The 23,385-nt window shown below is 40.1% G+C and overlaps 2 protein-coding genes across 5 annotated transcripts in view; one reads left to right on the top strand and one right to left on the bottom strand.

Annotated features, from left to right (window-relative positions):
- Positions 1-23,385, top strand: part of LOC105264587 (tetratricopeptide repeat protein 5) — an 81,035-nt gene that overhangs the window by 42,708 nt on the left and 14,942 nt on the right. The gene's annotated exons all lie outside the window — the stretch shown is intronic.
- LOC105264552 (ankyrin repeat and SAM domain-containing protein 1A) overlaps positions 11,124-23,385 on the bottom strand; it is a 34,923-nt gene continuing 22,661 nt past the window's right edge. For 3 of the 4 annotated variants that reach the window (XM_011301505.1, XM_011301519.1, XM_011301497.1), the window contains 7 exons: positions 18,283-18,591; positions 18,072-18,196; positions 17,609-17,983; positions 15,481-15,795; positions 15,239-15,397; positions 15,028-15,165; positions 11,124-14,919 (listed from right to left, as the gene is read on the bottom strand). In XM_011301505.1, coding sequence (XP_011299807.1) covers positions 14,350-14,919; positions 15,028-15,165; positions 15,239-15,397; positions 15,481-15,795; positions 17,609-17,983; positions 18,072-18,196; positions 18,283-18,591 — 1,991 coding nt within the window. In that variant the 3' untranslated portion in view covers positions 11,124-14,349. The remainder of the gene's footprint in view (positions 14,920-15,027; positions 15,166-15,238; positions 15,398-15,480; positions 15,796-17,608; positions 17,984-18,071; positions 18,197-18,282; positions 18,592-23,385) is intronic. The other variant, XM_011301510.1, reaches the window with a different exon arrangement.

Here is a 23,385-nt window from a genome sequence, read left to right on the forward strand (position 1 = left end):
CACCCGCTCCAGAACGAGGCGGATTTCCACGGTCTGCTCTTTGTTGAATATGAAAAAAATACGAAAAAAAGAAATATGGAGTGAATAGGGGGGAAAAGGAGATTGTGAAAAGGATGGAATAACGCCGGATTGATGAAAAAAAAAAATAATAATGAAGAATTATATCACGTGAATTGAAAAGTTGATTGGAATAATGTAAATTAATTATTCGACTCTGTCTCAGTTTTTCATCTTGACTGATTTGATGATTGTGGCTGTGGTACTCTGGGGATTGCTCTGTGTTTTTGTTTGTTCAGGGGCTATTGGTAAATAATTACCGACCCTGTTGTGAATGCTGTGGGAATTCCTTTTTCCGTGATTTATCAAGCAAAATACCAGGAGTACCAGTTACTGCGTGTTTACCAGCTGTACTTGAGGCTCCAGTGGGTGGTAATTCATGGACCAATATTATTCGTCGAGTTTAAGGATTGGTCGAGTGGGATCAGATTTTTTTTTTTATTCCAACTAGTCTATTTTTGAAACAACTCAAAATACAAAACATTAATCCATTTATGATGTGAATTGAATCTCTAGATAATACTGTAGGTACATAAATTCAATTATTATCACAAGTAAATGAAAATTAATTGCTCAGTACTTGATCTCACCGATTGCGTTCCCGCACGTGTCACCAACTCGAGCAGAAGAATTCAATGGCATATTGAATTAAATTGACAACAAATCGCTGGATTGTAATTGCGTCTTTGATGAGCGGGGAAATGATTCTTCGTGGATCTAAGGGAGATGTCATTGGGAAAGAAGTTGAAGAAAAAAAAAATGAAAAATCGTTCGCAGAGCGGCGTCATGACATTCCTCTCCGTCACGAAAAGTTGATCCACCAAAAAGTCACTTGACTTTCTACAATTTTCCGTGTTTATACTACTAAGTACCAGCGGGACAAGGATCCTTGATGTTTCTGCAGACTGCGTAGACACACGAGTACGACATCCAGATACTCGGAATACCAAAACCGAGAGGATTCACGTAGTGCATAAAGCTTATTATGCTGACTTGATCCTCAAGCCCTTGGGGGTGCCTCTTGGTGGAGATATCCCTTGGATAGAGAGAGACGGTCGATGAGTTAAGTCGATGACACTTGAGCATCCTAACCCGACATTCTCAGGCCCCTGAAGATGCCTCTTGTCTTTGCCCCGAGGTTTGAGTCTGTATTGAGGAGACTGTGAAATTAATTCGTCAGTGCCAGAGTGAATCTTTCCTAAATGATTAATTCATTTTTCAGGAATTCATTAGCATGGATTTTATAACATAAAAAATATTTTTCAAATACTCAGAAAGTTGTGGCACTGTAGTGGTGATTAGTCTAGGATAGACGAAATATATTCTCAATTCGTATTGCGAATTAATAAAAAATATTCTCACACGTTATTTAATGTGAGGAATGGGCGAACGAAATTCTCTTTATTGAAACCCAGAAGACACTTGCCAAATAGCGTTCCAACTTTGTTACAGTCCCGTACCGAGTCTTTCTCCAAGTTTCATTGTCCACCATTAATCACCACCGACAATCGAGTAGATAACTCTTGTCTCAACATTATTAGTCGAGTTCTACTCTCGTCGAGGGCCAACGACTCAACAAACGCCGTTATCCAAAGTTACGATTGCTTCCATGAGAATATTGCTATTGCCCATCGCCATTATTCACCGTAACTGCATCGCACGTTATTTTATTTTTCAAATGTTTCATTGACACTTGACGTATCAATTGACGGAATTCTTAAATGGATTCAAAATTTTGTCAACTCGTCAGACACGTTGCGGTGGAGAATCATGATCAGACTGATGGTCTGGGACCCTCGAAAAAGGCTTTATATAGGCTCATCGAATTTTGTGGTCCGCTTAACTAGAAAACCCCGGGAAAATTACACGCTTCGAGTTATCAAACCGTGACAAAAATGGGTATTTAATCCACAGATGAGTGGATCTGTGTTGATGCGCGAGAAGAAAAAATGAGAATTATCGTCCTCTTGATCTTCACTCAATCTTATTCAGATTTTTTTTTTTTTTCACTTTCATGCCATCTGCCTTTCACCCTTCCCTCCGCAATAATCGAATCAAGCTCATTCCTGGTGAATTGGTTTATGGTTTGATGACCTTCACTCGAAAGTTCTGTTTGTATTTTCTCGAGGTGATTGGGAGTCACTCGAGTGGGCACTTGTGTCACGGGCCAACTGTCACGTGAAAACAAGTTGAAAATAAACGAATGAAAAAGGTAAACTACTTCCAATTATTCCGTATTCAATATACAATTTTATTCCATAATTTATCTCGAAAAAAAAATTGATTTCACCTGCTACAATATTCATTCTGATCTCCATGCAAAGTGCTATTTTATTTTTTAATTTCTATTCAATTTCTCTATATTAAAAAATCATGGGAAAAAAATTATTTCAATTGAGATAATACATGTTCATCTGTGAGTTGAAACTTTTCATTTTCTCCTAGACTTTGAAAAACAAGAGGAATGAGAGACTGCGGCAACCGCCAGGGGTAGGTTTTATAGGGGTAGGTTTTATAGGTAGATTGAGGCGGGTGCATGAGGGGTGTAAGAGGGGTGCAAGGTGAAGGGACAAGGGGTTGGATTTTAGCAATAAGGCGGATGAGAAAACGGGAGACAGTAGCAGATGCCGGAATTCTTCCTGCTTGGCTTCTTTCCCCACTCTTATCATTTCTCTCCCTCAAGCCCCACCTTTTTTCTATTCCCTATCTCTCCTTGACGTCTGATCTCGAGGCATTGCTGACTGTATGGAAAAGCCAGAGAGGCAGATTTTAGCCGGTGGAAAAGGTTTTCGTCGCATCCAGATATCCCTCACGACGTCGGCGCCTTCGACGCCCAACGTATAAATCAATGTCGACGCTTTTCTCCAGTTCTCATATCTGTTTTTCTTTTTTTTTTTTTTTACATTTTCACCCATCCCTTCTCCTTCCCTCAAACGATGCCTTTCTTCTCGTATCCACTTCCATCACGTCTCTCTGAGCTTTTTCGGTCTCGCAAACGACGTATACATTCATTTTTACCTCCATTTTTATACTCAAGCAACAGACGAAAATAGAGAAAAAATAAATGATGAGAAATTTTTATTTTCCTCCACTTCACCAGTTGTCTCCTTTTTCCCTCGTTCATTCATTTATTTTTCCACCGTACATCGCGGATTGTTTATTTTGTGTCATCAAAAACGATAAACGAGGGAAGAGATCGTTCAGATCAAATGAGAAGTTGAGTAAAGATACGTGTAGTCGAGTGGAAACAGCGAGGAATAGGACGGAAAGAAAAATATATAAGAGCAAAATTTCACCCGGATATCCTGTAGGGATGATCGTCGGGGTTACACTCGAGAGATGAAAACGTGAAACCACAGAATTCCTTTTTCCTGTGTATTTATTCACTTCCTCTCTTGTTGGTATCATCTCAACGGAGGGAATGATCTTAATATTTTTTACACCCCGCGAAATGATACGTAAATGCGCACACACGTGTTGAAAGAAAAAAAAGGCAGAAAAGGCGGAGCAAGTGTTGGCGGGTGTGATGATGCTGGAGGCGAAATGGAAAGGAAAAAAAAAGGGGGATGAAATGTATTCGGTTGGACCGATATGTGCGAAAGAGCACGGCTGACGGCGATTTCTTTTACTCTATGAAGATAACGCTTGGTTAAATTCTCACATCTGCCATCGGACAAAATTCAAATTGAAAATTTTTCCCTTCAATATTTGTACGATAAACGTAAAGTCAAATTCACCCCAACATTTGTTGATTAATTATCACAGTAAATTCTCATTAATCCGGATCAAAGTGCAATTATTTTCTGCACCGCGTGAAGAGGCTCGATATGTTCCCTCCCTTATAATGCCAACACCTTTCAACAAAAAGACCCTCTTTACCTCACAGCTATTCTTCATTTCCCTCTTCCCCTGGTTTGACGAGAAGGGCCCCTTGAGGACGTCTCGTGCACGCGTGTGGCATCGATTTCACCCCAGCAACAAACAATGGAAATTACAACGGTCTACCATCGAGAGAGAAGAAAAAAAAAATAAAGCTAAACTAAAAGCCCTTATTTTCACAATACCCCATCGAGTGAACATTGTGTGGAGTTTTCAAGCGCCACGACAACAGCTTCAGTCAAAAGGATCGATTGGAGAATGGGGATAAACGATTGTAATTATATTGCCAAGTGCGTTATTACGATTGCGAGTTATTTGAGCGGTTATTAGTGGTGGTTAAATACTGGCAATTAATTGACACGACTCGATGGTTCAATTCCTCGGAATATATCGCGTCTCGACCCCGAGAGACGTCACCCTATTGTAGTGGTGAACCATTCATGAATTATATTTATAAAAAACAAATAGACTTCATGGGATAAAATTCACGGAATGTGTAATTTCATAAAAAAAAATTCCGGAATTAAACTGAATTTTTATTTCACGTGAATTCAGATCACTCCCGTAATTTTTCATGAAATGACACTTTACCCGATATCAAATTATGATATTATGGCATTTCAATCACTCAATCTCTCAATCTCCCGATCGATTTAAATTCGAAGCAAGTAGTGAAGCATTGGATAGAGTCGGCCCAAGGGATCCAAAAAAAAGCCGACGTGAATTTCTAAAATAATCTCTCAAAAATTTTACTGATGATCCCCGTAACGTCCCATAAACTCCAATTCCTCTTCTATTCTCAAATGAGTGCAAAATTGTTAACTTTGATGTACAGTAAAATTCCTTTGACCCGCCGATACCGTGCGAGAGGACAAAATGAAAGAGCGTCGACGAAATGTCCCCCGTCAAAATGAGAAAAGAGCGACCTGAAGGCAAAAGTAAAAAGGAGCCTCTTGCTCTTTGCCAAACGACGTTATCCCCTACCCCTTCGATTCACAAACGCATACCTCACACGGCAATAGTACTTCCAAGTACTTTTAGTTAGTGACTGCTGGGGGAAACGCGATTGCCGGCACAAGCCCAGAGTCTCTCTACCACCCTCGTTATTAATGGCAATACAAATCTCAAGAGTCATCGAGCGCTCTTCAATCTGAATGCCTTCTGCTCGTGACGTCACGTCGGGACGCCCTCGGTTCATGCGTTGAAGAAATAAAGGAAGAAAAAAAAAAAAAATAAGCCCTCCGGTTTGTATTTTTGGACGCAACTCAATGACTCAATCGTTTCTGCATATCGCAAAGAGAGCCCAAGAAATCCAGTGGGATCGCCCACTCGAGGACCGCCCGATGGGTGCAATAGAGAGAAAAACATCATCGAGAGAGAGAGAGAGAGAGCAGGAAAAAAAAGGAAGGGAGAAGGGGGTAACCTTCAATTAACTCCAGTGATTACAGTCAAACTGAACGGCACTTGTGCCCCCGAAATAAAAGAGAAGGAGTCACCACCCTAAATTATTTAATTGCGGTGGTGCGGTTTTTTTTTTTCTCATTCAAGGTTGAATGGGGATGGCGGGATGGGAAATCCCGAGGTGACTCCTCGGTGATAACTTTATTTTCCAAGATGTTGACAGAATATACCGTGAAATAATTTATCCCACTGTGTATTTGCAAAACCATCCCTTCCTCACAACTGAATTGGTGAACCTAGAGCCAAGGTTCACCCACCCTAAACCCATTAACCCTAAACAAACATTTTTCCAAATCGAAAACCCGTATTCCCGGAAACCACAGCAACCCGTATACCTCAGCCATCCCCCAGAAATCTAAATCAACCTCCTATCACCATGCAATCACCTCTATTATCGTGAATTGAATGATAATGAGGTTGTTTAGTACCACGAGGTACTCCCTGGAGCCTTTGCATATACTCCTCATCGTTGGATGGACCTGCACCATCATGTAACATCACTCCACGTGTATGTATCAACTGATATTCCTCCCTCTCCCATCCACCCCCTTTCTCTCCCTTTCTCCCTTTTCCCTCCCTTCCTCCCCCTCTCCTTGGATGCATGAGTGTTTGAAAATGAAGAGGCAGGATGGATACACATTGTGCCACAACGTTCCACTATACCTCTGAGAGGAATAGAGACGAGATGATGATGATGTGAGGAGATGAGGAAGAGGAGGATGAGGAGGAAGAGGAGGATGAGGAGGATGAGGAGGATGAGGAGGATGAGGAGGATGAGGAGGATGAGGAGGAAGAGGTACTATAATGCGAGTGAAACGGCGGCCAACAGTGCATTGGCTCGTCAGTAACGAGATGCAGGAAGTGCGGGTTCAGACTCTATACTCTGGAGTAGGAAACGGATGGACGGGTGTATATAGGATGCCCTCAGTCAGGTACACACCCCACAACACACTCTCTTCACTCCACCATCAATAGTCTCCTTTCCCTCTCCCTCAGCCTTTGGGGGAATACCAGTTGTATGCACATAGAGAGGACAGAGAGCATTGCCCGTGGGCGATGATATCCGCCCGAATGACTGTCGCGTAATCAACGGCTAATTATCCGATAGATACCCCGAAGCTTGGCCAGGTTCAACGTCAGCCACAGGGAGTGCTGGTCTACAACACTCGGCCAACGTTATGCCACTGCCTATCGGGAGAAGGGGACTAGTCAGGATTGGCTCCCTGTGTATGCGGTTATGGAGAGATTCAACGCGTCATGCCAACAGATCCTAGACTCTATCTCGTCAACATGGCGTTTCGATCTTCCGGGTATCTGGTTGCCTCTCAGCGCTACTGTCCGCATCCATTCAGAGTCTGTCATCCGAGTTTATGGATGTGATGGCATGCTCTATGGGCTTTCACCCTCTTCGGGGATCATAATAAGCTCCATGCACCCTCTTCTGTTGCTCCTTTCATTAATTTCACGTGATTGCAGGTATACTGTCTACCTCATCACCATCATTTTTACCCAGAGTCTTCTCAAAAAAATCAACAATTTTAATCACTACCCCCAATTCCCATCTTCCCAACTTCCCCAGCTCCTGGGGGATTAGAATAAGAGTAAAAGTCGAACGTCCGGAATAATTAGGTAACGGTGGAACACAGGATCGTCCCATAGTCCTTCTCAATACGATAGCCATCTAGATCCCCAGGATTCTCACTCTGCACTCTGTTACTAAGCCTGACTGACATTTCAGTGCAGGCGTTTATGGATGTCCTCGTCAGTGCCCCCCCGTACCCCCTCCTTTCATATACGCACAGGCTGAAGAAGTAAAAAGCCGAAGGGGGCCAGAGCAAAGAGAGAATGTAAAAAAAAAAAAGATGTAAGGGCGTTTTGTCATCGGTCCCGTGGCCGCCCTCACGCCTTGACGAGCCCAAACGAGCCAAGCCCTGATGGAGCCGCTCGACTGATCACGAAATAAAACACAACTATCCCACCCCGGTCGTCCTTTTGCCACGTGGCTCCCTCTCTAATTCCCTCTCACTCGTCTATGGAAATCCCATGCGACACCCCCATGACAATGTTTCTCGTCATTGTCTGCTGCAACAGCCTCGCGGCAATGCACCGTTATAAGCCCTGTACCGGGTTTGCCCAGGCATTTGTCACGCTTCGCCGCCCAAACGCCCGGCAAATGCGGGAGAAAAGTGCACTGGAGGATAAACGACTGAATAAAAAAAAAAAAAAAACAGCGTTCAGGATAAAAAATGCCTCCTCACGAGGTAAGAAGAGAGATACTCGTTGCTTCGTTTTTTTTTCTCCTCCCTCTATTTTTTTATGTCGCACGACACAAATGTACTTACCCGGGGACATTCCTGGTCCTTCGAACCTCGTTTGTGCCATCTTTTGTGGAAATTCTTTTAGTTACTTCTAGTTTTGTCAATCATAGGGGAATCCAACCAGAATAAACATCTCTGGATGAATGTATCTTTCTTTTGGGTGAAGACCTTTTGCACAGAGCCGAATCAATTAAATGCCAGTGGAGGGTGTGGGGGTTCATGGGGGTAGTTTTTTTTTTTCTCGCTTTGGGTGGTGGAGCGGAAGGGGTTATTAATGGCTTGTTTCTATATTAATCTTCCTGGATGCGGTGTGATTTTTATAGGATGGACAATGTACGAGCGAGTGCCACGAAGTCGGCGTGTTGGAAGCGAGGAAACGAATGGCCGGTACCTGGTGATAGCACGCGGGTGATACTTTATCTGAAAGGGTCTTTTTTTTTTCGGTGCGTTACGACCGTAGATTTTCCGAGTGAGCAGTTGAATTGATCGCGTTGTTAATTACCATTAATTTTTCCAGTGGAAATCTGTTAAAAATTCCGTTGACACCGCAGATTTTTTTTTCCGCGTCACTGGATTCGACGATTTGTCATTGCATCTGGACCATTATCCATTTTGATGATCTCGATAAACATAAAGCTGTGACAGAACTGCGTGAAAAACCCTCCGATATTTTACTTTTTATTCCTTCGATGATAGAAAATTTAATATGATTGATGCAACTCGTTTCACGATCTTTCACCGCGATTTTTCTCCTCGTCACCCGTAACAAATTGGATGCTTTCTCAGCCGAGTCCCTGAAGAAAAAAAAAAAGTGACACAATTTGTTCGGAAGAAGAATGGAGAGAAATAAACGATGGATACGATGAATGAAACTTTCATCGTACGGATTTCGTAAGCATGATATCGTGGGGTGGTAGGGGGTGGCAGGCAATGGCAGGGGTTATCTTTTTTTTCAGTGCCTTCAGCACTGCCATCAGTTTACGATTCCTCGTGAGCCCTTCCAACCAGATACATTGGCTCTCTTCGTCTTGCGAAATAACCCAGAAGAACGTACCGTTTCAAATGTTGTTTGCACGCACTTATATAACAATGTCACGCACAAACCGCGCCCTCGTTTATTTCTTTTGTTCCACGTCATAGCGAGGGGTTCCCCTGATCGTTTCTCCACGTTTTATCCTGTGGGATGGCAAACCTAACTTCGCCAATCGTTTCTCCATGACTCCAACCATTCACTCGCAGGATCCATTATCCCGCTGTTTAGTCGATGATTACATTAACCTGGAGATTATCCTCAGAAAATCATCATTTCACAATTTTTATTAACTGAGTTTGAAATAAAATTCATGAATAAAAAAATTCATGAATAAAAAAATTCATCATTGAATCATTAATTTTTCCGGTAAATGTTGAGGTAAAAAATGTGAAGGCGTGTTAAATAAAAAATGCCGATGAAATTCTTGCGGAAAAAAACTGTTGAGAGTGGAACGGATGTGATGACAGCATCAGTTTTCAAAAGAGTTTACAATTACAGTGCAATCATATATCGCAATGTGATAGTAACACGTCTGGGCAAAATGATTAATAATAACCGGTCATTGTTCATGGTTATACATTCTAAACTGAAAAATCGGATCAGTTAACGGACAAACAACTGCTTAATTGTACATCAGCTAACTTTTGAGGTAATTTGGAATTGATAACGTGTGTCCTCAACACAATAGATAATGAAACAAACAATTTAGTAATAATCATGACGGGATTTATATTGGGATATAATTAATTAACTCGATTTGTTTGGCTTTGGATGATGAAATGTGATTTTGACCTGGTCCTCTTGCTTCAGACAAACGAGATCTCGTCGTTTTCTTTATTGTGAATGAAAATATAACGAGTACAGCGGAAAACCAACGCCCGCATCTTGTAACAATCTACTGGCTAATCGAAAAACTTTGTTAAGATCAAAACTTGGTTAATTAGCATCTTTACCGGGGGCAACGGTGGTGCCTACCTCCGGGGCTTACTTCCATTGGCACGTAATAGAATATTGGCCGCAATATAATTCAAAATACCAACACAATGTACAACTTTACCGCAATATTTCGCTCGGTGATTTTCACGTCGCGTTAACGCTCAACGGTCAATTAAATACTTGCTCGAGTGAAAAAAATTGTGATTGAAATTTTTTTTTTTTCATTCTCCGAAAAATCACTGGACAACTTTTTAAATGATTTTTTAACGAAACCATTTCAATAAAATAAATAACTTCATTTTTGATGCATTTTTGGAATTTTTTTTTTATTGTAACAGTTCGGAAAAATTTTTGAGACTTCGGATAAAATAAAGTCGACAATTAAATTTCGCGGGAGGAAAATTTATCTACTCGATTGAGCAGAAAATGTGGGATTCAAAGGTGTGAATAAAAAATTCTCATGATGTTTTATATCTTATATATATATTTTCATATATATATTCATATAATTCTAATAAACATGAACAATAATAAATATAGTGTATACAAGAACGTAGGAAGTCTGCGTATAACCAGGCTGCGACTTGAATGTTTTACTTTTTTTAAAATAGTGCGTCTATATGGCATTCGTCGACGGTAAAAGCTTTTGAACGGAATATCATATCTTTCATCGATTAATCATTAAATTTGATCTCGTTTGATTACCCCAATCATCGCCATCAATATTACAACTACGCCCCCAATAATTACTCTAATTACGCCTATGAATTTTGAAGTTGGAAATTTATGTACTTCAGCCCCCCATCGAAAATCCTCAATTAAATTCTAATAATAATTGACGATAATGCCAATCGACGAATAATGAAGCAAAGCTGATTATACGAGTTCAATAAATCAGGAGATAAATTATCCAAAATATCGAGTCCACATAGTTTTCGGAAATTCATTAATCAACTACGAGACAAACTAAATATCACATTAGTTTAATAAAATGTGCACCGATCAAGACGCGTTATGTCATAAGCGTCGATCAAATAATGATAAGCAAATAGTATACCTTCATTCCGATGCATTAAACTTTCACCCTTCATTTGCCTCGACATTTAGCCAGTGTCAACCACTCATCCACACTTGAAATCAAAGAGCGCAGTCTCCAAAAGTCTTCGTATCATTCCACCAATTATCCGATCAAAGATCACTAATTGCGACAAGACGCGCCCACAGTAATCACCACGCAACACTGCGCTCATCGTCAAGTCACCCCTTTCCCTCGCTTCAATAAATATAGATAATAATTACAACATATTGCACATGAATTAAACGGATACACGCCTATCTTACAGTGCGTTCAATCCATTCTATGTACACACACTTGTTTTTTCAACTTGCTCGTCGATTCAAATTCCCTCCATTACGACATCACATTTTCTTCATTACTCTCATCTCATTATCTGTCTACAATCATATCTTTCTCATAACCCTCAAGTATTTCCAATCAGTTATCACATCCAGCGTCGGCGCGATTAATAATTCACATATGAAATATCGTTTTATCACTATATCCTAGGAACTAGTGTTCCAATTCACAAACTCCAGCCATCACAATTTTAAATTACACGAAATTCTCATTCGTGCCGTTGAAAAATCAAATTTGGGTCATAGATTTCTCATCATAGTGTATACCTTTTAATTCAATTATCATTAAACGTGATAATTCACCTGTTAAACTCTATTTAATTGTCACGTACGAACAATTTTTGGTAATTACATGATACAAGTAACATCAAGAAGTACAGATATTGTCACAAATTGTTTTTTTTTTTTATCGAGTAGAGAATAGAAAGTGGCAAGTTCGTCTTAATTATCTATTTCTCAAGTAATAATAGCTTTTCAATGAATAATGACTTTTCCTCTACAATACACTATTCTTTAGCGAGATATACGCGACAAAGATGGTGAGAATAGATGTTTAATAATCGTATTGCTGTTGTATTGGGTTGAAGCGAATATGGGGGGTACAGCTACTCAAAGAGTCACTATCGAGCGTAACCAATTCAACCCCTGTTTCCCCTACTTGTGCATTTCTAAACCCTGAAACTGTTTCACTCCCTGTTTCCTGTGCTCGAAATAATGCACAACAATACTGCACCCACACCCCCTTGAGCTGTCGTTACGATAAACACTATTGAAAGAAATAATCGTCGATTTAGTTTTTCTACACATGACTACACAAATTGTTCTCCTCTCCTCGCATGACATCTCCAAGTGTTTTATTTATTTAATGCAAGCTCGATGTATAAATGTTGAATTACAATAATATGCATCATTCAAACCCTCGAATCAGCTCGCGGATACGAGATTTTTGTAAATGGAAATTGTGTTATTCGTGAATTACTTATTCATCCACTTGCGACTTGTGTTTTCGAATTCTAGGGAGATATGAATGGAAATGGTTCGTGAATGTTCGGAGGGCTCGTCGAAATATCTCGAAACTTTGGCATTCACCAGTTGGAAATGTTGGTGAAAGAGTTTTTTTGAAATTAAAGAAATTCAAGAGCTCGGTTTTGACCTTTCATTTCGATAGCATCAAGGCTGAGGGAGTCGCGATGTTAATGACGTTTCATTTACGATAGTGACTCAACATCAAAAGAACATGTTTTATGGAGAATCGGTGATCCGAGGGGATATGAATGGGGAGATGTCTTCTGAGAATGTAAAACGTCTCTCTTAGTTAATCTCGTATAGCCGAGCTGATTCATCCGAGTTTTGGCGACGATTTAGCTATCGTACAGAGCGTACATCTATAACTCCTAGGTACTTTTTAATGTCTGATGAATCTTTGAGAAATCAAGAGCGAATTTCATCCCAAGAACGGGCAAAGGTACATGAGAAGAACTTTTCACGATAGAATCGTCCGTGATATTTTGATCGACAACTACTCGTTTTTATTTCTTCTTCACGTACACGACTCTCAGAAAAATTATCAATCAGGAGAAAGATCGAAGAAACATAACGGATGTAGAACGAATAATTCCCCAGAAAATTGATTCTCATTCTATGGCAATATGAAATTTCAAATGGACTTGAGAATAATCTAATATAAATTGAAAGTCGTCAGAAATATGTAAGAAATATGTCTAGCATGTTGATGTATTCATCCCTTCACACTTACTTTACAGTATACAATTTTCTATGAATGCTTTGGTGAGTGCTGCTATTTCTTACTCTAAATTTCATAACGAAACCCCAATGGTTTTCAAAAAATTTTCGATGAATGTATTTAATGCAACACGTGTGCGTACGTTTCACAACTGGAGGTGATTTATTTATTTATTTGGCAGTTTTTATTTTCCTCGAGTACAACTTATTCAATTTACTGTGAGTACCTGACTCATTTAATCTGAACATTTCGGTTAAATGTCTCAAATACGCCTCTTTGGTTTCTAGAACTATATATCCTAATTCACCGATCTAAATCGTTCAATTTTACTCTTGGATGAGCCCCAACACTCCATCCCTCTATTTTTGGTCATAATTGTAAGTCGTAATCATGCTCCAGTATTTAATATATTTAATGCACATTCGCTACTTTTGAAATTCTAGGACCGTTTCGCTGGATTTATTTTTAACAATAAAAAATTTTCTCCCTTCTCAAGTTCAGATCGAAGAGTCCTTCAGACACTACTGAAGCATACCCGTGAGTCTCAGTGAGACTTTTCCATTTTTTTAATGAATTCATTACTCCCTCATTCTGATTGCCATCGATAATCATCGACAATCATCTATACTCGAGGTTTAATCTTTGGATAATACTATATCGCATCGAACCTACCATCCACGATATTTGGGGGGAGGGGGGATATTTTCAGAGTTTAATTTAAACTAATACCTAGCAAATGGTTCAAACACTTTTTGTTTCGTCGATATCATAAATTATTACGAATATTATAAATTACTTGGACTTCGTTCAATAGGATTCTCAGTCTTTGAGGATTAAATATCGAAAAGTAGGCTGATTACTATGTAAAAATCATCGAAAAGGATCGTTACGAATGAAAATTATTCGTTCTGAAAGATTGAGAATTTTTTTTATCAATTAATTACTCAATATCTGAGAATTATCCATATATCATCTAATAATTAAGAGAGTAATATTGAGCATTATGCGAAATTCATTCGTGTTCTATACCTTGAATAATCTGATTATCTGGGAATGTTTACGTATTCATCTGAATTTAATAAAAATTGTTAAACAATGGATTTGGCAGATTCAACCAGTTTGTCCCGAAAAATAGCGTTATCCAACTGCTATACAATGATCAATATGAATTTTGGTGGATATGCATCTCAAGTATCGTCAACTTACCTCGGCTCCGGAGATGATCGATTCTTGAAATGAACTTCGAAGATATTCATAAAAGAGCCACAAATCCTCGATAAATCCTACGACACGTCAAACGTTCACCATTTTCAATACACTAAAAATAACTCGCTGCACATGACCTAGAAGACTTGAATATCCGTGTTTATAAATAATTGATCACAGCTTGGCCATTGAAATCCAAAAAAATTACTGGTAGCAAAAAAGAAAAGATTGCTCAGTGCAATCCTCTTCTTCACGTACGAACAGCTGCTAAAGGATAACCAATGTTATCTCGACGAAATTTACAGCTCTTCGGATAGTGCGATAGGTGCACGAGAACCTGCTTTCATGTCCTTCACACCCACACCAATATCATCAACTGGAGTTGGTGCAAGCTTCAACTGATTCCCATTAATTTTTATGTCGTTCACAGAGTGCGAACGACCATGGGTCACCAATGGCTTCGTGCTTACATTGGAATTTCCCGTGGTGCAATTACTTGCTACACTGATGCTTATCCCGTGTGAATTTGACTCGTTTCCCGGATTAACGTGAGAATTGTGATTTGAATTTGTCGCCTTTTCCGATTGTTTTTGCTTTGACTTGAATTTCAAAGTATTTGCATTCGTTTGCTGAGTGTTACCAGATTTTGAGCTTTTAGAATCAGCGGTGATAATTGGATTTGAATTTTGAGGATTATCGTATGTTGAGTTTGATGGAGTTTTTACAGTCGTTGTGGTATTGATAACACTTGCCAATTGATTAGCAGACTGGGATCTCACCGTTTGATTTCCTAATTTATCCCTCAAGGCCATTTGATATGCTACCTCGAAGGCCTGACCTAGAGTTAAAATCACCTCAGTCGCTTGGTCCTGAAAGCAAAGAACAACATCATTTTATAAAATACATTTTTCCCACTCCCGGATTGCAAAGATCTTCTCAGAATTTTATTTTCAAATCAACTTCAGAGCTTTGTTTACCATAGTTGGTACAGAAAAGACGTGACAAAAGTGAGTGCGACTCGCGTGGTCCTTCGTGATGTAGGCGAAGTGAGTGAGATCGTCTGCATCCTGACAGGCGCAGTGGATGTTGCGGATTTCGTGATCGCAGATTGGCTCCTGTTTATCAAGTGAAACACCGGAATTATACAAGAAATATGGCAACGTCAACTAGAGACGAAAGATCTCTTACATTTGTAGCTGAGTCCAGGAACCGAACCCCTCGGTAAGAAATGGCAAGAGTGATACCTAGACTGACCCTGGGATCTCGACAGGTTTTCTTCAATTTTTGAATCGATTTTTTCGTCGATTCTGTACCGCGAAGCTCCTTCACCACGGTGGAACCCAAGTACTAATGAGTAAGTGAAACGAAAGAATTGTGATAATTAATAATTTCTGGAGGGGAGCAAGTGGTTGTCAAGCTAGATGACTTACATTGGCAAGATATTGCACATTGCCAGTGACTAGAGCCTTGGGCTGGTGTCTCCACTGTGTCTTCAGCGTTGTTGGAACCCCAAAGAGCAGCTCCGAAGGGGCTCGAATCTCCAATTGTTCAGGTGCAACATTACCATTATGAGAATTAGGACGTTGGGGTGGCTGAGGTGCTGGCCTATTCTTCCTGTGTCTCAATGTCCCCGAAGTCGCGGCATTTGTCCCCGTGACAGTTGTCTGAGTGACGTTGCCATTGTCCTGCGGACTCTCCGGTAATTTTTCCCTAATCTCCTCCTTCAACTGCTGGATATTGCTCTTCTGGAACGCATCCAATAATTTCTGATATATATATGTATTTTTTCAACGCGTTAGAAACTTGTGGAGACTCTGTGTGTGCGTCGAATTTCTCCGCATGAACGATCAAACCTGTTTGAGACCATTATTTATACCTGAATGTATCTATTCGAGAAATCAGAGCCCACGATTTTTCGTAACGAGGGACAAGAAATGGCTGGGGGACCCCCGTCAACAAAAACTACTGCATGGGGTCCATGAAACCGGATACGAGCTGAACCAAGGGGACAATAAAAAGGATTGGTCGATGGTATTTTTTCAGCGATCGGTGATTAAAAGGTATTTAAACTACAAACCAAATACTATTGTAAATGCAACTAACAAAATAACATAATTATTAACCGAATTTCACCAATCACTCCCATCAACGTATGCAGATAAATAATTCACGAACCTAGACACCCTGTGCATTGAAAAACAATGAAAAAACAATAATTCTGTCGCCCCCCAGAATTACGAGGCACTTCATCTGCGAATTAGACAGCCGTACGTAAAAATCTCATTGACTCTCCCCAACTTCCAATACAAATAATGTCACCGAGGGGTGCGATATATTCGAAACCGAGAAACAATAAAATGAAAACAAAACTATTTCCATGAAAATTACGGCGAAACGAGTGGAAGAGAGATGGAGGGGAAAAACTGACGATATATCAATTCCGTTGTTCGATCAACAGCAGCAATTTATCAGATCGCCGGATACGTCAATTCCCCCTCTTCCCCCTCTGTCTCTCCGTCCCCCTCTACCTCTACCCATCTTTTCTCTCCCCCTCGTGCCCCTCAACCCGTGATATTTACCCGAGTTCACTAAGCTAATTAAGAGGAGTAGATTACAACAGAAAAAAAAGGAGTCATAAAAAATAGTACGTCAAAGGATAAAAAAAAAAAGAAACGGGCAAAACAATGAATTGCAACAGGAAGGAGTTGGAGACAAAAAGAGAGATCACACTTGAATGAGAGTAGTGAAAGCCATTGTAAAGTGTCGAGTGTTGAACAATAGGTGAGTCTCCAATTAGCCACGTTATTTACATTATAACGCGATCCAATAGGGAATCAGCGTATGCATAATGCGTGAGAAGGAGGTACTAAATGAAAAGATATCACTTCCACTTCCCAGAACTGATTACACCCCGTTCTCGAGACAAATGGAAAAACCGCTCAACGATTGTGTTTGAAATAGCACCCTATTATCAATTCACCAGCCCAGCGAGATTGTCTCATCATTCCACGAGTGTCATTGTTGTTCACTCCACCCCTCAAGTATTATTTGCCATCATCAACATGTCCAACCCCATTGGGGACTCGTCTTTTCATCAGTCTTGTATCCACCCTCTGGTGGAGTGGGGGAGAAATTCAACGATTCGGGCATGCAATAAAGTACTAATTTGATGAGAGACGATTGTTTGGGATTGTACCTGGTATTGGTGATTAGATTTTTCAGCGGGTGGGGAACATGAAAGGTGAACGAGCGATACTCTGACAATTAATTTTCAACGAGTTGGACACCCCGGGGTGTGCTGGATTGGTAATTGGGGGAATGTATGGAGGGGAGTAAATGACACTCGTTCGGATACTTCAGGTTTGGTTGGTCGTTTTGACACTGGGCTTTGGGGACGGTCATAAAAGATAAATGACAATAGGATTGCCCTGTAGGAGCTCTTGTCGTACTCCAGATGGAGCAATCCTATGAAAATCCTGTGTGTTACACTGTGGGCCCGATTTGTGCCAATGCTTTTGAAAATGTTTTTTTATGAATATAAGGACGAATGGGACTCACCAGAGTGTTCAGATCTTTGTTGAGGTCCTCGAGATTTGGGCCAGTGCCGTTTCGGGGTTGACCCCGCGGACTGGGGCCTGTCACTGACGCCAGGATGCGTTTTCTGTGGCCAGGTTTTTGGATCTCGAGAACTGTCGTAAGTTCTACCTCCCAGACTCGCCGCACTCGCTCCATGTCGGTGTAGAGGTGTTTCTTGAAGGTCTCGATGTAGTTGTCCAGGTGAATCATCTTCAGCCACTCGTCGACTATTCGCGGGCTCGATGTGTGCTTATCTACACGTTTTGGGAGAAGAACTGATGCGTTCATTATCACCGCTCGGTCCTTATCGCTGGTTATGCCCATCTCTTTTAGGTCTGACTCCTCCAGGATTCCGTGCTGTTGGTGATGATTCAGTCGATTATAACGATGGAATCGGTGAATTCGAAAGAATTATTGATAATCAATGAATTTCGTTGTTACTTACGATAAATTCGATGTCATCAAAGCCATAATTCACGAATAAAGACTCATAATCAGCAAAACCGAGACTCGATAGCCACTGGTCAACACCTGTCACCACGACTGGACTACTGGTGTCCGAACTGAATCCTGTAATGTTATAAACAAGATGAATCAAAATAATAATTGTAATTGCAATTTTGACATGTTGTAAGGGCGATAAGAAGAGTAATTACCGAGTCTTGATTGGAATTCCTTCTCGAGTTCGCTGACGAATACAGATTCCCTGACCAAACCCGTACCGAATGACGCCATGATCTCCGATATTTTTGCCCATTCCTCCTGCTCGTCGAATGGGCTCATTATGCTCAGGGATTTTTCATCTCGATCTATGTGCCTTATTGATGCATCGGCATTACCATCATCAAGCCGTTCACCAGTGGTGTCTGCACCGGTGCCCATTCCGCATGCGGTCTGGCCGTAAACGTTTCGCAGACGACGAAGTGTGCGAGGCCGTTCGGCCGTGACCGAGCCTTTTAGCAAACCTGTTGGCACACGAGAGAGAAAAAAAAATTCCACGTCAACGAATATCTCAGAATGCCAAATCGATCGTACAGAATTATCATGAGGAATAAATTGCATAACAATGAGAAAATAGCAGATGACATTTTGTTTTATTCCCAAAAAAAAATTGGAGGTTCGCATTAATTATTGTTAATCAGGAGACAAACATCCAATTGCGCTTCGCACCTCTCACACTCTCATTATTCTCCCTCATTTCCCATCCCCCTTGTCACCTCATTTTTTATTCCTCTCAGTATCTTATTACGCTGGCATTATTTCCACAATCCTTGACAATAATTCTCGCACTGTTTCGCAAACATGCACAAGCCTTAAGAGAGTTGATGGGAATTCTTTCAGGCACTATATCCACTCCCGGCAAATGAGAGTTGCACGTTGTGTTGAGAACATGAACAGGGGAAGGGACACTTTCGTGAAAAAGATGAATATGAAAAGTAAGAGTAAAACAAGATGAAAAAAGAAAACAATGAAAAATAAAAGGGTAACGAGCAAAAGAGGGTAGTAGTGGCTATGTCTTTTCAAAGATGGTTCTGTGCATGTTCGTATAATGAAAAGCTCATGAAAAAGAAGAAAATCCTAAATGGAGGCTCGAGTTACAAGCGGAAACGTACGTAATTTTAATTAAAGCCCCATGATGGAGGGTGTCTCTCAACTGGTGATGTCGACGCTTCTGTACTCATCCTTTTACTCCTCTTCGTCCTTTCCGCATTTTCCCTCTATCCGCCCCCCTCCTTACGAATTTTACCACCCCTCCAGTGGCACATCGCGGTTATTCAAGTTATGTACACAAATTACGTAATATTCTCATCGTTTTAGTGCCCCTGGTCGTGTCGCTAGTCCTCGAATGGCTTTAGTAGATTCTCTTGGTAATGGGTTATCCACACTTGAGAGATTAACACGTGTCTAGGATTACTTTTGGGGTTCAAATGATGAATAACAAAATTCTAAAGATTGTCAAACGAAAAAATGAAAATATTCTTAGAAAATTTCATTCCAAAATTCTTGTAAGGAAATTACATTTCACTATTGCTACTCCTTGATATTTCTAACACTGGCATTTACCTTTTATTTCAATTGTCACACTTTTTGTGAGTTACTGGCAAGTCGAGACTAAAAGATCTAAATATAATACTCTAAGATTAGAACCAGTAGTCACCGAACTAGATCCAAAGGTCAATCGGATCCAGAAACACTGGTCCCTCGTTGCCAGCGGAATCAGAGCTTTTATTCATAAATTCGTTTCGGCGAACGGATAATCGGACAACACTAACTAATAGGGAACTCGAATGGCTTCCAAAAAGGTCGATGACTCAATGATCACCGAGGGTAATTCATGGGTGAATGTCTTCCTTGTATTTTCAAATTGAAATTTAAGAGGATTGTGAAGAGAGGGTCATAATTGTACCTCGTAAATATATCGAGGGGAAATTACATTCGATGGTAGTCGAGGTCAACAGGCACCAAGGGTACAGAGAAATTAACAAAAATAATGCTCGAGGTCTTGGGTTTTTTTTATTTTTTCTTCTGCCAAGAGAACAAAAGAGATCTCTCGATTTTTCACCGGAAGGTGGAGAAGAATATTCCAGAATATTCCAGAATATTTCAGAATATTTCAGATGTATCGAGCGGATGTATCCGAGGACAATGAAACGTTTGACATTCTGAGACATCGACGAGTCAGCGACGCACTCCCATAAATAATTCATAATTTTTTCAGCAATAAATGGAGAATGGGTTTCTCATTGGTGTCAATGTATTAACCTAGTGACAATGCAAGTGCTATTGCTGGTGCACATCGGTAATTTTGAGGAGAAAATATTGCGCTGGGTCATTAACCCCCTGGGATCATTAGCCGATATATTGCAAGAGCAATGAAGCGGAGCCAAGGAACGACCTCGAGCTCCTTCTACGCACCAATGACTCTGCAAGTCAATATAGATTTTTATTTATGAGCTTCGAGGCAAGTGCTATTGTGATTTCTTCAATTATTCGTTATCGCTCTCAATCGAGGGGATTTACTTGATGAGAGCCGATGATTCAAACACCCGAAGGATATTGTCTCAATTTATTTTTAATTAAGAATTAAAATATCCATTATTTTATAAAAATTCCACTCTGACTCGTCTTGTCATTAAAACGAATTCATTTCCAGGAAAATTAATCTCTTGACACTTCCCACGAAAACTATTTCAGATAAGAAATCGTAGGGAAAATAAAATTTAGAAAAATGATAAAAATAGAGCGTCAGAGCTGATGACGCATGTGATAAATAAACCAACAATGAGCGGACGTTGAGGAAAATAATAATAATACACCTGGTATTGTCGAGAGGTTTTCCGATCAGCTGAGCGAGTTGACACTTGTCAATACCCATAATTCAGCCCCCCTCCACCATCCTGGGGTAAATAAACTAATCTAAAAAATAATATCTCGATTGCGGTGCAGAAATCAAATGAAAAATGAGAGAAAATTTGAGAAAAATGCGCTAATGGGGGAAAAAGGAGAGGATGAAAACAGAAAATGTACCGGGCAAATGATTGGCTGCATCTCGGTGATTGTGAATCGCTGCGTGATAACGTTTGAAGGGCTGAAACCAAGTTTCTCTATCCACCGAATGACACCAGATACAGTGCAGATGCTCAACCAACCCGAATAGAGCATCAACCATTGAACACGTAATTTAATAGACCGAGTGCACTCGGCCATAATTTGATGGTCACCATTTGTTAGTCATTCATTACTTCAAAATGTACGCAGAAACAAAAATATGACATCATTATTGAAGAATCCACCGCTCGTTAAACCGTGAGTGATTTTATCTATCAAAATTTTATCAGGAATAAATTTGACTTCACGATTTTTTGGGGTTGAGTATTTCTGAGTCAACTGATTAAATCAATCAAATTGTTACGTACTTAAAAAATATTTTTAATTGATTACATCGAATTTTAAATTGAAATATTAAACAGGTTTACTGTGTTTTACTGAATTTTTCTCTCAGTGTGACATTTGGAAAATGAGAGTGAAAGCAGTCGTGAAATGTCAAATCCTGAAGATCAGGATGAAGGGAATGATTCGGGGTATATTCTCCGGGGTTGAGGATCAATCGGGCGATTGTTTATTATTAACTGATTATTTGGTGGATCGTATGACATAACTTTATCAAGAGGAGGCGTATTGCCACGTGCCATGTGGCCTCGGCCTCGGTTTCCCGATGCTGGATAAAGAACGCACGTAACATCAGTCTAGTAATAACATCAACAATGATTACCGTTCATGAAAATCCATCGTACAACCAGCAGCGGAAAATATCGAATGTGGAAAATATAAAAAAATGGTGAATCCCTGAAAAAATTTGGAGTGCCGACTGGAATTTTTACTGTGCCCTTTTTGTGTCACTGGTAAAATTTTTTTTCAAGAAATTCCTTCTGCTGGATGAGACCTGAAAATGATCATCCGACTTTGAAATTCCGTGTAAACCCGTTGATTTTCTAGGTATTCGTGAGATACTCCGGATAATATCATATGATTCATGTGATTCCACTGTTATCTCATCAATAGCTTCAGTATGAATTGACCAGGATGGTGTATTTCCGCTGTTTCCTCTTCCTCTCAACTTGCTCAATCCAATTATCCTCAATTTACGTACACCCGTGAGAATTCACTCACCAAATGAGCATTTAAATTGTCTCCTGAAAGTGGAAAAGAAAAAAAGAAAAAAGAAAAAAGAAAAGAAGAAAAATCCAGCTCTGCACCAATTTCCATCGCCTCTCTGGGATTCGAGATTACTGTTGTTGCGAGAGCCACTGAGATTCTCGCACGCGATTTCTATTACCGTAAATATCACGGAGATTGTGAAAATCCACTCTTTTTTAGAAATTCTACTCGCTGTACATAAGGCAGTTAACTCGTGTCTTCCTCATAAGTATCAATACCTGTACAGCGGACATGCGGTGGTTATACTTTCGATCGGCATTCCATCAACTTCCTTCGGTTTGCCGCTCGATCCCCGTCATTTTTTTTTTTTTTTTCATTTTTTTAATGCCCCTGAGACACGAGATTTCTCAGAATAATTCACATTATAATTATTATCCAATTGTAAACGCCAACGATTTCCTGGAGAATTCTTCACCGATTTTTTTTACCGCCGGTCTATAACTATTCGACCATTTACCGAACTCGTTTTTTTTTCATTCAGATATTCTAAAAAATAATAAATTATCTTAATCTTTTAATGAACATATGCATAAATATTTTCGCGTGAATTGCAAAAACAAATATGAGACTTCAATTTTTTTTTATTAAAAATATTTGGAGTGCAGTTTTTTTTAATTATTTAATTTTTATGTTGTTGACATGAAGGCTGGAGTCTTGAGTAAATAGAATTACAGGAAAAAGCGAGTAGTTCCGGTGGCGATGGTCACATGTACATCGAAAAGGCGACAAGTACACACGGGTACACCATAATCTCTGTCTCTCTCGCACTCTCGCTCATTTTCCTTGGCGAATCCCTATCTCACTCTCTCCCAGTGTGACGTAACGATCGTTGGGGGCAAGGCTATTATTACTTAGGGCGTAACGAGAGCAACAAGTAAGCGTTCAACCCGAGATTTTTGCACGTCAGGAACTTGCGGCATGTGAGTAAAAGACTAACGTACTCACCGCACACGTGACATGAACCTTTAGTATTTGTATTTCCGTTGTCTCAACGGTTATGCATTGTCTTCATGGTCACCTCACTGACTTCACGAGTACCG

This window comes from Fopius arisanus, unplaced genomic scaffold (genome assembly GCF_000806365.1).
Source record: "Fopius arisanus strain USDA-PBARC FA_bdor unplaced genomic scaffold, ASM80636v1 scaffold00001, whole genome shotgun sequence".
Lineage (NCBI taxonomy): Eukaryota > Metazoa > Arthropoda > Insecta > Hymenoptera > Braconidae > Fopius > Fopius arisanus.